The sequence below is a fragment of the Podarcis pityusensis genome (assembly GCF_964106645.2).
Source record: "Podarcis pityusensis genome assembly, chromosome: 4".
Classification (NCBI taxonomy): domain Eukaryota; kingdom Metazoa; phylum Chordata; class Lepidosauria; order Squamata; family Lacertidae; genus Podarcis; species Podarcis pityusensis.
This window is the reverse complement of record NC_138027.1, coordinates 74,783,733-74,801,667: the sequence shown is the minus strand read 5'-3', so window position 1 is coordinate 74,801,667 and position 17,935 is coordinate 74,783,733. Positions and strand designations below refer to the sequence as shown.

At 43.0% G+C, this 17,935-nt stretch overlaps 1 protein-coding gene across 3 annotated transcripts in view; it reads left to right on the top strand.

Annotated features, from left to right (window-relative positions):
- Positions 1-17,935, top strand: part of VWA3B (von Willebrand factor A domain containing 3B) — a 66,428-nt gene that overhangs the window by 7,161 nt on the left and 41,332 nt on the right. For all 3 annotated transcript variants that reach the window (XM_081001284.1, XM_081001283.1, XM_081001285.1), the window contains exons 3-11: positions 487-714; positions 948-1,042; positions 3,636-3,886; positions 5,140-5,299; positions 6,035-6,204; positions 7,207-7,328; positions 14,900-15,016; positions 16,049-16,242; positions 17,471-17,625. In XM_081001284.1, the coding sequence (XP_080857410.1) occupies positions 487-714; positions 948-1,042; positions 3,636-3,886; positions 5,140-5,299; positions 6,035-6,204; positions 7,207-7,328; positions 14,900-15,016; positions 16,049-16,242; positions 17,471-17,625 (1,492 nt within the window). The remainder of the gene's footprint in view (positions 1-486; positions 715-947; positions 1,043-3,635; positions 3,887-5,139; positions 5,300-6,034; positions 6,205-7,206; positions 7,329-14,899; positions 15,017-16,048; positions 16,243-17,470; positions 17,626-17,935) is intronic.

The window sequence follows — 17,935 nt, the reverse complement described above, 5'->3', positions numbered from 1 at the left end:
AGAGAGAAAAAGAAGGGAGAGGCTTTTGTATTTATTTAAAAGTTTCTCTTTTTGATAATGCTTTAAAAAAGGAGGAGTCAAGAGAATACAGTAGAGTACCATGGAAAGGAGATGAGAAGGGGAGATGAGATAGTTGGCAGACGAAGGGATTGCAATAAGTAAACCTGGTGTTAAGTTGTGGGTGAACATATCAGACGACACAGCGATTCTTCAAACAGCTCTTGTTTATTCAGAGGCCAGAACTAGAACTGACTGAAGGGCTCAGTCAGCCTGCTTATATGGAGCTCCAGTACAACGTTACTGTAGCAACTTTCTAAAACTATCCAATCACTGAACATCACTTTTGATCCTTCATTTGCATAAAAACTATCCAATCACTGAACGTCACTTTCGATCCTTCATTTGCATAACTACAGTATCCCCCTGCTGGTCCAGGGTGAGAACTTCAGTACATAACACCTAGCTTGCACGTTTTCCCCTTTACAGAAGTTACTTTTGGTGGGAAACCTAAAAAAGACCCTGAAAAACCTAAAACGTTGGTTGCCTGCGAGAAGAACTTGGAGCGAAAAGAAAGGAGAGATTATGGCGTTCAGTGGGACTTGGATGTGCAACTTCTCATCTCTTCCCCTAAATGGCTTCAGCTGCATGGGCTCAAAAGGAACAAGTTGACCTTTTCTCAGATTTTATCCAAGATTGGATTTCAGCACAAAGAAGGTATGATGTGCAGCAAGTCTTTTCCCTTTGCATGATGCACAGCCTGATCTTTTGCTCAGTTAGCTGGAGAAATAAACCCTGTTGCATTCAACAGTAAGTAACAGCTTGTGTATGGGATATCCATTGGGGCTCACTTCTAAATAAACGGGCAAGGAATTGGTGCAAAAAAATAAAATAAAATAAATGACCCTGCATGATGGAGACAGCACATGTACAACTTCTTTTTATTCTAGACTATGTATCCATCCTGGGGAAACTTGTGGCTTCTCGATACGCAAATGGGTTGTATCGTCAATACATGACAGGAGAAGATGGCAAGCTGTATAACGTAAGTGGCGGATTCAGAGTAATAATATATCTTTTGGGTAAGATAATATTATATATTGGCAGGATGAGGTGGTGGCTGGGTGTAGTAACAACCTGCCCTCTGGCTATAAAAAGTTTGTGTTTGATGCTCTTTAAAATCTGGACTCTGCTTTCAGAGTTCTTGCTGACCTGTTGAAGCTGGGCTTGGGGAGAACTACCTCCAGAATACAGAGTGGAAGTAATAACAATGAGCCTGGGGTCACTTAGCTTCAGAGAGGTGTTTGATAACCGATATTGGTTTGCTGATCCAGCACCTATATTATTCAACAACAACAAAACTACTGACATGGGTTATTTTCAGAATCAGGACTTCCTCTCTTGAATTTTTCCAAGGTCTAGTAGGATTTAATGAACTAGAAGCTGGTATTGTTTGGACGTTCCATGAAACCGAACAATTTTTTTTTGCCACTTTTCATCCATTGTGAAATGCTGATTGGGTGGTAGATGTGTGTGAATCATAGCTCCAGAGATCCGCAGTTCTGTTGCGAACAGCTGCCCCACTCAGCACCCTCCTGCTGCTGAGTACTGTTGCTCATTGGGATCAGGCGAGGCGATCATAAGGTTGGGGGAGCTCCTGGTTGCTGGTTGGCGGCCTAACTGTTAGAATTCCTGCTCCATGATTGCAGTCATGGGATTGTTGTCTATCACATGACGGTATATGCTTTGACTCCACAGAGTGGTAAGTGATGGAGACAGGATGTTTGTCTTACTGTGTTCCTTGAAGTGGGAATATTGTCCTTTGTTCTTTTCCTCTTTGCTGTCTGATGCTAGAGAGAGAGGGAGCCATGTTGCAGTGCTCCGTGTGTGTTTATATGTAAATAAAGTAGATTAGCCAAATGCTGAGTTGCTGAGGTCTGTTACGCAAGCTGCAGATCCCTAAGTGTGCCGATGTCTGTTGGCATCGGTCGCTGTGATGTTCGGGCAGAAGAAAGCTTTTGAAGCTCCTGAACAAACGACCAGGAGGGAGAGAACATGTCAGTCGGGCATGTGACTCTACCAGGGTCCTACTCGAGTGTAGGACGAGCTCCTCACATCAACATGCCCTTTAGTTCTTCTATGACTAAACTGGAGCTCCTCCCACCTCACCATCACTTTGCTCTGTTGTAAACAAAAATTGCCCTTTTCCCTCATGGGGTATCCAAGAGCACATATAGAGTCCTTACATAGGTTTCCTATTGGTAGGAGAAAATAACAGAGGCCAACCAGAGGATATTGAGAAGCAAAGCAGCTAGTAAGCTTGATCTTTATTGATCTGTTGCAACAGGGTGCTCCCCTCACCCACAGGAGAGGAGGAGGAACCCAGAACAATGGCATGCAAGGCCTTATAAAGACTTTTGAAATTGCCCCCCTGTAGATCAAGACCACCCCCAGAAACATCATACATACATCACAGAAGGGGTGTAACCTAAGACCACCCCCCGGATACATCATAACTACATCACAGAAAAGGTGGTCTAAAACAGAAATTTGAATGTTGTTTTTCTCCTGTCATTGTTTATCTCCTGTCTGGCAGGTTACTTGATTGGATTGCCTGGAGAGCCTGGCCAGTCTTTTATAATGATAAATACTTAGTTCCTGGGCCAGGTCACAGGCTCACACCCTATTCATATCTTAAATGTGCCCTTAAGACAGGATTTGTGAAGAAAGAGACAATGCAGAGGTTTCCCACTTTGACCTTGCAGAGAAAACATTTGCTCAGCTTAAGAATCAAAATGGTTCCAGGTTGGCCTTTCTGTGCTGATCTATGTACGTGCTTGGTTGGTAACTTATGAACATTACCATATATCTAAGACCTCAAAAGTCCTATCACAGCTCTCTTAAGCTAGCAGTGGCACAACTGCTGGGAGCGTGCCCCATCACTCTGTCCACTCAAGGGCTGCTGCTGTGCTCACCATTTGGATGCTTGTTCAGTACTTTGATGGTAAACACTTGCTGAAAAACAATGGCTCCAGTTTGACCCCGTTCTGGATTTTGCATCAGAAGGCAAGGATAGGAGAGACCCGTCAAGTAGAGAAAATGTGATTCTGTGCGCTCTTATGGTAGCCAAGAGACTGATGTTGATGATCTGGAGGAATAAACATATGATCCACGTTAATAAATGGATCGACAATACGATAACACTCACAGCTTACGAACATACTGCTTACAGACGTAGACTTTGTTTGGATAAATATGACAATATTTGGAACGAGTTTATAGAAAATGTAGTAGGTCATTCATCTTCACATATGTATTAGGATAATAATATCAAATTTACAAAAGAATGTATGGGTTAGGGTGTTTTTCATTTATATTCATATATATTTTTTCTACACATTTTTGTTCCTTTTTCTTTTCTCATTCTCTTTTTCTTTGCATCACTTTATTTCTTTATAATTGAACCGTTTTCAATAAAATATTAATACCAAAGTACAGATCCATCAAGGAGGTTTGCCAGCTCTTAAAAAGTGTGTTTGCATTTGTAATTGCCTTGATGCACATCTTCTTCATTTTCCATCCCTATTATTCCCTGTCTTGATTTTGACATCTTCACTCTTTTTAAAATTTAAATGCAGCTGACAGCCAAAAAAGACCTCCTCTTTCATTTTGTGGATTGTCTTACTGGAGCTATCGAACTGTATAAACAAAGGATGGAATGGCTAACCACAGAAAGCCGGCAAATATTTGGAGTGATTCAGGAACAGAGCATCACCATTGTTCTGGATTTCGGTGTTGCTTCTAGAGCTGAGTTTGATCTGTGTCGAGAGGCGCTTTCTATGGTCTTCAAACAGCAAGTGGCCCAAATCTCCCGATTTAACATCATTCAGTAAGTTTCCTACACTTTATTAAGGAGACTTGCTGGAATTCCTAAGACTACAACCATAATAATGAAGTTTGTTGAAAGCATATCGCTGATGAACATAATCAGACTTTATCTGCAAAGCTTTTATGCCATTTTGAATATGAGGCCATGAGTAGAAATCCTTCTTAAGCGTTTTATTTATTTATTTTAAAACACTAGTTCTCTTTAAGTGGAAAAGATTCATTTTCAAACCGTGTATCTTCCTCTCAGCATTGATCAACACACATTTTCCTGCAAAGGTCAGCTAGATTTTGCCTTAGAGACCAAAACAAAACAAAACATAGTAAGTGCCGTATTTTTCGCTCTATAAGACGCACCAGACCACAAGACGCACCTAGTTTTTGGAGGAGAAAAACAAGAAAAAAATATTCCGAATCCCAGAAGCCAGAACAGCAAGAGGGATCGCTGCGCAGTGAAAGCAGCAATCCCTCTTGCTGTTCTGGCTTCTGGGATAGCTGCGCAGCCTGCATTCGCTCCATAAGACGCACACACATTTCCCCTTACTTTTTAGGAGGGAAAAAGTGAGTCTTATAGAGCGAAAAATACGGTAGATACAATTAAGGTCAGATTTAGTACCTCCATAATACCCCCCACAAACTTTATTCTCTATAGCTAATGCACCTATTGCTCCCTCAGACAAAGTATATGTTAATTTTTTAAAACATGTTTGTTTATGCTAAGGGTCAGCAACTACAGACCTGGGGAGCCCATTCTGGGATTTGAGGAGTCCTGCCTAGTGCTTGATTTGCATGGGGCCAAAGAGGCATTTTGGATAAGAGACTGATTTTGGGGGTGGGGGTTAGGGCAATCCATTCTGACACTATTCTCCAGGAAGTCTAGGTGGTAGCCCCACTGTGACCATTATTTCAGGATGAGATTTTTAGCTCAAAGCGCAGGGATCAATGCTGAATGCTCAGGCCCCTCTTCCCTTTCTCTTCGACCTCTGCCAGACTGGGAGAATGAGCGGGACCTTTTCACTGAATGTTGATCGAAGTAATTCATCTGGGAAACTCCACAGACATTTGGCACCCAGATCATATGTCTGTCTAGACACTGGATAAGGCCTTTCCCCTTCCACCCCCCACCCCTCAATAATCTCCAGACCAAAACCTTGACAGGGACAAATGCTCCTTGCTGCCCTTTTTAGTCTACCAGAGCTGTTATTGCAAGACAAGTTTAGCCATTTCTCCAGGTATTTTAGCTATTCTGCTTTCCAGGGGGGCTCAAGATCTTGCAAAGTGGCAAGAGAAAACTGTTCCTGTGTCAGAGACGTCTATAGAAGCGGCTGTCGAGTGGCTGTGGGCGATAGAGTACAGGCCAGCTGTTTGCCACTCGGGCCCCACGGAAGCGATCATGGAGGCCTTGTTTGATGACACGGTAATCTCTCTCACACATTTCTAGAAGTCTTCGGTTATGTCTAGGGATATATCCCCGTGAGAGTTTTGACTGCAAGTGCTACAGACATGAATTATGGACGGGGATAATACATGCTAATAAAAGAACATTGGGGGGTATTTAGAAGGAATTTCTTTCAAGTTGATCTGCAGGCTGGTTCTTACCAATATCATATATGCATGACAGCATTGTATTCTGAGAGCATAATTTCCCACGGAACAGGAAAGAGAGAAATGTTTCAATGACACTAAAGGGGCTTTGAAGCATAGGCCTAGTTTCGATGAACCTATCTGAAAGTTAAGAGATGCAAATACCTCTTTGGCACACTGCAACCTTTTTTAGGTGAGCCACAATTAAGCCGGGAAGTCTCCAATTAATCTCAGTTTCCGTAACACTTCTGGGCATGTGGGGCTCACTGTGCAGCCTTTTGGGCTGAATTGCTGCTAGTATAAGATATGCCAGTGCGGTGTAGTGGTTAAGTGTGTTGGACTAGGACCTGGGAGATCGGGGTTTGAATCCCCACTTGGCCACAAAGCCATGGACTTGGGCCAGTCACTGTCCCTTAGCCTAACCTAGCTCACAAGGATGTTGTGAGGAGGGGGGGGGGACCATGTATGCCACCTTAGCTCCTTGGATGAATGAGGGGATAGAAATGAAAAGCGGGGTGTGTGTGTGTTACAAATATGCTTCATGGTTCAAATGACTTGTCCGTCACAGACCGAGGCCGTGTACTATTTCACTGTGGGCGATATGCCAGAATGCATGAGACATTTGCTCCTGCAGAAGATATCGAGGTGCCCGTGCCCAGTCCATACAGTGTCTTTTAATGCTCGAGAAGAAGAGACTATTGCTTTATTAAAGGAGCTGAGTCATCTGACCACTGGCAGGTATGAGGTAAATGATTTCAGCACTATCAATCTATTTTGCAAATGGAGATATGGATCCGTGCAGATCGCATGCTTTCTCTTTGTGTTTTTTGCCCAAATATGTCACTTTCCCCCTTCCTCTGTCTCTCTGAGAAGAAAATACAAGGTCTGGTGGAACAGGTTCAGCCCAAGATGTTTAGCTGCCCAATGCGGTGTACAGTGGTACCTCAGGTTACAAACGCTTCGGGTTACAAACACTTTGGGTTACAAACTCTGCTAACCCGGAAGTAGTACCTTGGGTTGAGAACTTTGCCCTAGGATGAGAACTGAAAACGCATGCCAGTGGCAGCGGGAGGCCACATTAGCAAAAGCACGCCTCAGGTTAAGAACTGTTTCGGGTTAAGAATGGACCTCTGGAACGAATTAAGTTCGTAGCCTGAGGTACCACTGTAGTTAAACGCCCCTCTCCCCTATTCAAGGTGCATAGTACTCAAACTTGACCAAGTTACTCCCTGGGAGTAAAAAACACAACAATGACAAGCATTTAGTGCCTTTCATGACATCCAAAATCAGCACTCCAAGGCAGCTTTGCTTAACAGTAGAGCAAGCCTAAAAGAGTGAGGCCTCAATCGTGAGTTGCTATTAAACTGATAAATGCAAGTTATGCTACGCGAACCCCGTTTGTTATGGGCATCTGTGAGTTTTATGAAACTCTGGTGATAAAAGAGTACAAAGAGAACATCCTGATGCATGACAACTAGTGGAAATTACTGCATTTATTTGTTGCAGTTATCTTTCCTTTAAGAAGTCAAAAGTGAAACGTGTTCTCTTCCCTCATATTTTTTAAAACAGCCATGTGAGGTGAGCTAGGTTGAGAGAGGCTGACTGCCCCCAAATCACTCAGTAGACCGTAGCTGAGGAGTGACTTAAACTTGGGTCTGCCTGGTCTGACATACCAGGCTCCCTTGATGCCTGTTTATAACCTTTGCATACTGTACAGATTGAAACACTTTATCCCTTCAGGTTCCATGCATTTGCTGAGAGAACGGACTACATGGACATGATAGAAACCTCAATAAGTGACGAGGATGAGAAAGCCTTACTTACCCAGAATTTGAGGAAACTGAAAGGGAACCTGCCTCTAGGTAAAACAAAAGAAGGTTGATTGTTATGCCCCAAATGCCTTCCTCCCTTCAGTCCTCCAGAATCTCCATGGACCACAGCTCTCACCAGCCTTGCTCCTCGCTCTGTGCCCTCCTTAAGTGCTTTTGCCTGGTAAGAATGCAGTCATGGTCTGTGGCGATGCCTCTCGTTGGTCTGGATGGAGGACAGGGAAGTTTGCATCTGGTCTCACCCACCACCTGACATGTAGCCCTCATAAAGTTCCCCAGAGGGGAATGTGGGTTTGGGGATTAAGAAGTCTCTCCACCGTTGCCTTAGAATCTTCAAGATAACATTTTTATCTAGGAGAATCTGGGGGCACTAGCAGGCATTTTATTGGAACAAGGGGGAACAGAATGCTTCCTCAGTACAGAATGGAGGTAAGCAAGAGTTCTTTGGAAGAAGATAGAACCAATAGTGCAACAAGGGAATTTTAGACCCGTGTTTCCCCAACTTGGGTCTCCAGCTGCTTTTGGACTACAATTCCCATCATCCCTGTCCACTGGTCTTGCTAGCTAGGGGTGATGGTCGTTGTAGTCCAAAAACAGATGGAGACCCAAATTTGGGAGACACAATTTTAGACCCTGGACTTCACAGTCTTTGAGAGGCAAAGCAGACCATTGACATTTGTCTTCTTTCCATTGACATTTGTTTTACGTTCCTGACATGTTAGAGCAAAACTCTTAAGCAAGAGCAGTTTTCTAGCTGTGATAAAAATTATGACACTCTTGAGCATGTGCAGTTTTGCATTTTAAGAGCATGCTTAAATCACAGCACCATCTTGCTGACAGGAATCAAATGGGACCCTTCGTTGCAGAAAAGGAGAATGTGTTTCATTATTTTTTTAAAAAGAGCATTAGTAACCCTCCAGCTGCCCCTATGATGATAGAATAATAGCAAAGGATGCTGCAGTAACCAGCATCTTTCCTGGTGGACCTCAGCCTGCCCATGCCAGCCTAGGTGTTGATGCTGGGGCTGTTTGCCACTGCCTCCACCATCTGCCATATTTAGCCCTGTGGTCCTGCCTTATCTGAATCACCGGATATGTCGCCGGTGTAACTGGCAGATGCATGTGTGGCTGCCCCACAACTGTGGGACCTTTTCACTGGAGGACTCCAAAACTAGAACCTCTGCATCTTCCTGGAGCAGTGCACATTTTTCTGCTCAGGCTGCCGCTTCTTCTTATTTTATTTTATTTTATATACGTCCAATATCTGCAAGCATCAGGGAAGTTACAACATAAAACCACAATATAAAACCACTAGTACTTCAATTGTTTTCATTGTGTACACACACATAAAAAAACACAACAACAACGTTTATTTGAAACATTTCTATACTACCTCTTTTCATTCAGAAATTTCCAGGACAGTTTACATTTTCTCAAAAAGCACAGTAAAAGAGCAGTGATCAATACAGTGACTCACAATGGTAGAACAGTGCTAAAAACAACCATATTTTTGCGTGTGTGAAAGAGAGATACACTGGAGGTTAAAAGTCTGGGGAAATCAAAATGTTTTCTGGCTGGTACCTAAGAAACTAGGCATGCCTCCATGGCGAGAGAATTCTGCAAATGAGGTGTTGCAGCCAAAAAGGCCTTTTCCCTCTGTATCCACCTGCCTCACTTCAGATGGTGGGGGTGCACATTCAAAACAGTGGCAAACAACACGTGTACCAGTTCTGAAATTAATTTCACAAATTTCCTAAGGTAAACTGGAAGGTGCACAGAGTAGAACACATCACTGGGACAGCCCATAGAACAATATGGTAATGGGGAACAGTTTTACAACGGCACATGACATTGAGAAGTTCATTGTGCTGTGTGGGAGGGGGAAAGGCCATTTTCTTTCTGAAACCATTCTTAGCTAATGGAGCTGGACACCCCCTATTTCCTGTATTTTAGAGAAGAGTGTTTGATATTTAGAGAAAGTGAAGAGGAAGGGTGAAAAACAGTCCCTTTCAGAAAGGTGGCAAGTTTGCATGTTCCAGCAGGCCTGTTTTGAATAAATGCAAAAGCCCCCAAGGGGTTTGGTAGCTTCCAAATAATTGTGTATCAAATTACGTGTGTTAATAGGAAAGAAGGAATCGCTAACAGCCAGAGGAAAACAGAAACATTAGTCCCTGTTGTGACTGAGTACACACAATTTTCAAATACTGATTACGCAGGAACAAGGCAGACTATATACATACATAAATCAATACAAGTTCTTTCCTCCCTTTTTGTCACTGAGCTGCATATGTGTTGTGTGTGTGTGTGTTTTGTATCACTAACAAGTCATCACATCTTGATTCAATTACTTTCCAGATATTTTCTAGAATGTGCAAGATTTTAAACAGGACACATGTTGAGCATCCACATTACAGTCGTACCTCGGAAGTGGAACAGAATCCGTTCCGGGAGTCTGTTCAACTTCCAAAACATTCGGAAAACAAGGTGCAGCTTCTGATTGGCTGCAGGAAGCTCCTGCAGCCAATCGGAAACCACGGAAGCCGTGTTGGACATTCGGGTTCCAAAGAATGTTTGCAAACCGGAACACTCACTTCCAGGTTTGTGGCTTTCGGGAGCCAAAACGCTCGACTCACAAGGCGTTCAGGATCCAAGATATGACTGTATAAGTAAATGCACCAGGGTGGTGGGGAATTAGCCAGCATTTATTTGACTTTAATATGTTAAAAAAAAACCAACTGTATTGCAAAATGACCCCCAGGAACCACCTCCTCCTTTATGAGCCTTTTCACCAGTTAAGATTGGTGTCAGAGACTCTGCTGTTAGTTCCACCTTTCTTTGAGGTTACATGGACAGTTATACAAGTCCCTGGGCCTTTGGGCTCTGAGACTGTGGAATACCCTCCCTTTGTAGGTCTTCCAGGTCTCTTCCACTTTCCAGACATCTTTTAAAGACTTAGTTTTTCAACATTCTTTTTATCTGCTACTTTGTTGTATCCTGCTATTAAATTTTCAGCTGTTTTAATTTGCCCGCCTTTACTGCAGTTTTTTAGGATAGCTTTTATTTTGCTTGTCTGTTCATTTATCTTTTATAAGGCTGGAGTAAACACTGACTTGGGATTAAGTCTCATTAGACTCAGTAGAGCTTACTTTCTGGGTACACACATAGAGGGTTGGGCTGCATGCTATATATGTGTATGTTGCAAAAGTGGAGGGCCTTTTTGGCTCCACAGGCCAGACCCTAATTAGGATCGGCCTTGTCAATATCATGATGTCATTGTGATGCCACATGGTTGGCAAGCAGATGGGGATGCCCGCCTGTCAAATCCGCCTGTCAAAAACACAAGAAACATTCAAAACACATTCTTTCCCTCTTAAGAAATCTGGGCAGTGTAGTTTACCCTTTGCAAAGTTCCAATTCCCAGCAACCCTCGGCAAACTACAGTGCTCATAATTCTATGAGGGAAAGAATATGCTTTTAAGGTATGTTGCGTACGCAGCCTAATTCTCCAAGCCATGTAGGGTTCAAGCCAGCACATGGTGTTGACACCCTTGCCCCCCAGGCTGCAAAACAAAGAGTAGATCCTGGAACATAAAGAACAGAATAAGTGTAATTGCATAAAATGTAGCCAGAAAAAGAATGCCCCCTTTTCTTGGAAGCACTGCTTGTCCTTTTATTTAAAGGTCACTTGGGACTGTGATATTTCTAAGAGGGACGACTTTCTAATTCCTCTGTATTTTAATTTTAATTCAGCAGCTGTTTAATGATGGCTTGCAACTAACAGAGCCTCTCTGCTGGGTTCCATTGTGAGCAAGAAGCATTCCTGCTCCCTCTCGTTTTTATTTCAATAGATGCGTTGAAAGCTGCTGCGGCTCTTAAAATTATGCCCCTGCACTTTCCCTTTTCTTAATGGCTAAATTGCAGAATGGTTTTAATCAGCCTGCAAGTGCAGTAATCTACTAGAAACGCTTTGTAGGCCATGTATTTATTGCTTTGACAGAATAGAATTTACACGTTAAAAGGGAACACAATTAGTCTTGGGCATTTACCTAGTATTATAGCTGTGGTTATGACATCATGCCTAGCCAACTGGAAAACTCTGGGTACGTCCAGGACTCCCTCTGCCTCTCTGCCTCTCTCTGCCTTCTACAGCAGAAAAGACTCCGAAGTGTTATATTTGTCTTGCATGTTTTGGGGTCTGTTTATCGAGCGCTTCCTAGAAAGGATGTCCTGAGAAACAAAGAAGATATAATATGAAAATAACGATTGCATTCTGACATGCTGGCGTGTGAAATGGGACTAAATGATACCCAAATCAGAGAGAGGGAGAGAGAGAGAGAGAGAGAAAGAAAGAAAGAAAAAGAAAGAGGAAACCTAGGAAGTTTAGTGTTTTCAAGTTAAAGGTTCAGAGATACTTTGAGTGGGCTCCCCAGACTACTTAAATTGTTATGGGAACATGGCTGGTGTCCTCAGTCAGCTACCCAGCACAGCTTTTCTCTTGTGTTAAGCAGGCTACTTAACCATAGGACCCCAGTGTGAAATTCAGGCAACTAGCCCATCAATGTTTCATATTTTCATGAATTAGTCTCACAGAACTTGTGACTCCGTAGCAGGTTGATATACCTTCTGTGCTGGTTGACTACTTGGTGGATAGAGTTTGGTGTCATTGAGTGCAGGCCCAAGACACTTTGCTGCCTGAGGCGAAGGACAAGATGGTGCCCTCCCCTCCTACAACCTACGTAAGCCCACTGGGCTGGCTGTTCAGTCTTACACCAATGCTGGTGATAGGACAAGGACCTCCAGTCTTGCCTGAAGGCAGCAAGTTAATGCAGGAGATGCAGGGCAGTCTGTGTAATGCAAACACAGCTCTGCCTCACTCAGCATCTCACTGGCATTTGCTGCCCCATAGCATATGCTATTTGAGACAACTGCCTCACTCTGCCCAATGGTAGGGCCGAGTGCTCAAAGCCACAGTGAGAAAGGGCTCTTAGATCAATAAGCATGAAGGAAGTACCAGGTGCAGTCCTTGGCATCTCCAGGTAGGACTGGTCTGAAACCCTGGAGAGCCACTGGCAGGCAGTGTAGTTGGCAGTAACCTTCCTGGACCTGTGAAGGCACCTTCCTAGGGCCATACATACATTATAAGAAGCAAAGCTGCTGATGAGTGCTTGCTTTTATCTCAGTCTGCTACTGCCTCCATGTGTCGCTTCAGAAGGGCTCGCTAGTGTCTACCTTTCCTTTTAATGTCTCTGTGCCAGAGCAACCTGATCCTAACATACCAAGCATATATGCAACAAAATGCAGGTCTGGAACTGCATGCAACTTGTTCCCGTGTTCTGTGGCTGTGCAGTTTATTGAGCCGGCGATAAACAGATTAAACATTCAGGGTCAGTGGTGTGTGCAGAACAGAGCCATTGTTTCATTTGTTTATTGGCCAGTTGCAGATGCCCAGAGGAAATCAGTTAGCAGCTCTTTCTTTCTCTTCTGGGCAGATTTGTGACCCAGTTCAAAGAAAACTTTTGAGCCTGTTTCTTTTCTTAAGCACCTGGGTTTTCAAGATATGCTGAGTCTGATATGCAGGTTATATTTTGCTATTATTATTATTATTATTATTATTAGGCAAAGGCCGTCCGGAGGTCTTAACCCATTGTGAATTGTGGTGGGATTCATGCAGAGGTATAATAATAATAATAATAATAATAATAATTTATTTATAACCCCGCCCATCTGGCTGGGTTTCCCCGGCCACTCTGGGAGGCTTCCAACAGAATATTAAAATACAATAGTCTATTTAACATTAAAAGAAACACAAGAGAATAAACAAATACTTTCAGAGTGGAAAACCATGAAGTGTAGTATTTTCAAAAGTTCATGTTGCTCGATATTATGATCATCACATGGTGAACTTAAATAACTAAAAAATTTAAAGTGCCTATGCTTCCTTAGAGTTCCAAGCAAGTGTAAAAGTGGCTTGCAAAAAATAAGCATCGGGAATAACTTTAAATGCCCAATCATGGTGACTGTGGCTCATTTTAGACAGATCGTAATCTGATGGTCCTGGCTTGTACAGGTTTATGTGTGTTTTTCCCCCAAATGGTGGTGATGATAATAAGCCACTGCTTGTTTTTAAGCAATAAAATTTATTTCTGGCTAATAAATGAGAACAGCAAATCCTGTTGTACTCTTTTAAGAACTGTGTGCTACTAACCTTTCCTTCATTCTCCTAGGCTGATTTCCCCCTCTAATATGAAAGTGGAAATATAGGAGAGTCCCAGGAGATGGCAGTATACAATAGCACATTTAAAGTTGTGCAATGCTAGAAGAAAAAGCAGGAGGAGAGGAGCCTTGCTGTTTCTGTCAGAGCTGCACTTGTGCATATGCAAGAACATACATACTTTATTTCAGCCGAGCAATAATTGTAGATTTATTGGATCCTCAAATATTAGCTTCTTCAAAGTTTTATGATAGCTGAAGCATGTTGCTGTCAGATCTGCGGCTTATGGCCCCCTCTCAAGATTTTGCTGTGCCAGGAAATAAACTCCTTAAAAAGTAGTTTGCGCCAACTGCGGTGCCACTGCAGCATCATAAACCATGACATTATCTTGGCACAGAAGAGGGTTAAGCTGATACTGCAGGCAAATAAAGCTGGTGCTGGTATTTAATGATGGGGAGTCAATCTGTGACTGCTTTGCAGGCGCAGTGAACTAGCACGTTTGCAGGTATATTTGATTTAAAATACAGCTCCAGAGAAGCTTTCTGGTATATAGGGGGGGAAAGCACACATTTGTTCTTGTGATATTTTTGTGTCTGTGTATGATTCCCTATCTTATCTGCATCCATACTGAGATTTTTTTATAGCATTTAATTGCAGTGTGGCTCTACTAGCAAAATGCCCACCATTGTGATAAGTAGGGTTTGCGGTGGGGAGAAGATTTGTGGCACCTTAACGATTCCACATATTTATCAAGGCTTAAACATTTGTGGACTGCATCAAATGCACATTTCATATTGCAAGCATCTGTAGAGAGCGCTGCATTTCTGCACGCTCTGTATGTGGAGATGCAGTACACTTCTCTGCAGGATTTTTTCTTGGTAGGCTGGAACACACAGCTTTGACTCACTATAGCAATGGGTGCTTTCAGGTAGGGGCAAGATCTCACAAACGGGCCATTCACACGTGATTTTTCTCTGTGGGTGATGGGCACACGAGGTTCAAATGCACACGGTTTAATGCTTTCCATAGCTATGCTTTTTATTTCACATCCATACCAGTGGGCGATCCTTGATGTAATATTTCTGTGCTGTGTGCTTTGGCCCCTCCGCTCAATAACTGTTCCTTTGCTCTTGACTACCTTTTTCCATTTGGGGCATGCATGCAAGTATTTCCTGAAGGAGTGTCTCCACCCCCATTGTCCAGCCCGGACACTGAGGTCCAGCTCCAAGGGCCTTTTGGCAGTTCCCTCACTGTAAGAAGCAAAGTTACAGGGAACCAGGCAGAGGGCCTTCTTGGTAGTGGTGCCCGCCCTGTGGAACGCCCTCCCAGAGAAACTCAGTAGGTAACTAAATTTGCTTCTATTTCTATGCCTCTTGCATTACTCCAAAATTCAGGAACAGGGGTCAGAGAAGATGTGTACCTGATCTGGAAGGAGATGGAAGAAGCCAGGAATGCACTGATACAAGTTCAGAGAATTCTGATAGAGTTTGAGCAGTCTGAACTACCTTCAGGTATGTTATGAACAAACACACACATATATATTTTTAAATATTCTGACTGCATTGCAGCATTGATGATTATGCCCCCGATTCCATTACGGACAATTGTAAGTCAGTGGCACTCAAAAGGATGAGGTTGCTCTTACAGATCTGCACGTTGCAGGAAGTTTGCCTAATAGAGTGGCTGCAATCTTTCTTGCAAGTGTGAATTGTGTCACTCTACCATGCTTGAAGCCATGGCTCATTGGTAGAATACATGTTATGCATGCAGACACTACCTGAAATCTTGGAAGGCTGCTGCCAGTCAGTTTATTTAATGCTGAACTAGATGGACCCAATGGTTTTATCTCGATATAAGGCCGAGACCTATGTCTCTGGTGTCGTCTGTGCTTTTCCCTCTAAACTGCTGTTTTCTAAACTGCAGAGTAAACAGCAGAGCAGCACTGGGGAGGCAAGGAATGGCCAGCCCTACCAGCCCTCATGCCCTAAACTTCTCTTGCCTGTCGGTCTGTACTGTACATCATTCGCCCAATTTTTTAAAATACCATCCGCTGCAGACTTCATCTTTCCTTGCTCAAGTGGTGTAGTTTACCCAGGAGATCTAGGTTCAAGTGCAAGCTCAGTCTGTGCCGGGAGTGATGGATTTAAAATGGATGCATTATCTCAAAATCCTTTCAGACTCGAAGGACCATATCTTATCAATTTACAGGTTATCTTAAAGCTATATCTCTCACAGTGCACATTAAGGCACTTTGTAGGGCAAAAAGCTGATCAAAATCTCGTTTTGATTTCACAGGGTAATCATTACTGTTCCAAATTCTGGATTTTCAAATCCCAATTTAGGCATTATGTTTTTAAAGCATTGTGCTTTGCTTTTTCATATGCAAAGTCTTCCTATCTTAGGTCATTTTAACAAAGCAGTATTGCTTTGTAAAAGGGAGGAATGCATGTATTTCTAAAAATGAGAGTGCTCGAATTGATTATATTAGGTTCAGTCTAGTGTCAGCAAATTCACATTCCATTCATTCCTTTTTACGCCATCAGCCCAAGCTGACGGTATAGTAAATGATTCAAGAGCAGAAGATTATGTGAATTCCAAGGAGTGGCTTCAGAAGAACGGCTTGAAAGCGCAGAAGCTGACCATAACAAAAGCATTTGGCGATCTCAGTTTTCGTCATGCAAAGGGGATTGTCAACATAAGAACCAAGCCACAGGATGAATCGGTGCAAACTGATGCTGTAGGTAATCCACTAGTTTTGGTACATTTTCTTGACTGCAGTTTTGTCACATAGGTTTACAGCTGTGCTAGTTTATGACAGGGATGAATCCACACTGTCAGTATCTCTCCAGAGGGATTAAAGACCATGCCAGAACTTTAGGTTTGGGCTTCCAACAAAGGAAGATTGGCAACTGATACCGATGGAACACGCAGAAATGGCATAACTCACTGGATGAATAAGAAATCAGGGAGAGACTTTAAAAAAATTGAATGGGGAAAATTTATTGACTATTTGAAGATACAAATAAAAACAAAACAAATCAAAACATTAGTGGGACTGATATAAACACGTGCAGTAAGATATAATTAAGGGGAAGATAAGGGGAAATTAGTAAATATATTTGAATTAAATATGCAGTAATTAAAAAGATACGAAATAAATAACCGCAGAAAGGGGAGGGAAGTTGAGGGGAAGGTAAATTAGACTGGTTTGGTCACGCTGACCACAGAGCTTCTGGCGTCCTGCAGCAAGCTCCACAGCTTCCTCTTTCATCTAAGCAGAAGAGAATGTTAAATATGTCTGCTGTCATAAGGGAGGCATGTAGGAAGAGGAAGTGAGTTCAAGTCAGCATCTTGTCAGGGCAGATCTACACTATACAGTTAAAGTGCATTTAAAACACTTGACTTACCCCCAAAGAATCCTGGGAACTGTAGTTTTCCACTCACAGAGCTACAGTTCCTTAGCAAACTGCACTTCCTAGAATTATTTGGGGGACTTAAATCTGCTTTCCCCAGTTGTGACTCCCTCTATCCTACTCAGTAGCGGAGCGTCATGCTCCGGCACCGGGGGGGTGGAGAGCAGGCTGGCGTGCATCTCAGGGGGGGGGGGTGCTGCCTGCAGGGGCGTGGCGCCCAGCGTGGGTGGAGGACAGCCGCGATGGTACCCTACCAGGATCGCGGTGCCGGGGGAGGTGCGCTCCCCCCGCACTGCTCTTCCTCCACCAGTGATCCTACCTCATGTTGCAATTAGGCTGGGGAAAAGTCTTCTATTAGCTACAATAGTTTCCCCCCACAAGCCCAAGCAGGGGAAGGGGGGACGCTGTTTTGGTTGGACAGGGAGGCCTAAGAGAGCTTGAGAGTGTGTGTGTTTGCCATGTCTTCATAAAAATGCAGCATTAAAATGTTCTAACCAATGCTTTGTATAGATCATGTCTCCACTTTCTCCCCCGAACGTCTTGCTCATATAGGAGTCTAACAAGAAGTTAATCGATGCAAAATACTGCGACAAGTTTTTGCATACAGACTTGGAAGATGGGCCCACGCTGCATATGCATTTGACTGGGGAAAGGTGCAAACAGTATGAAGATAAAATGAAGACTGTTCTCGATCAAATGGAACTAAGGTTCAATTGCTTTCTAATGCAATATTTTCAAAAGCAGCGTCCCATAATGGGAATGCTATCCAATGCATAACTTTTGTCTGCTTTAAAAATGATTGTGCAATATTTGGGCACTGTTATAAACTTTTGTCAGGTCTTAAAACTTTCACAAGGCCTTAAAAAAAACTTTTGGATTAGCATATGGAAAAAAAGTCACACAAAGATTAGTTGATAAAGCATTTAGAGTGACCTTACTGAGAGAGATATTACAGAACTTGTTTGTATCACCAATTCAATCTTCTTACATGACTTCTCAAGTTATGGTGCAATTCAC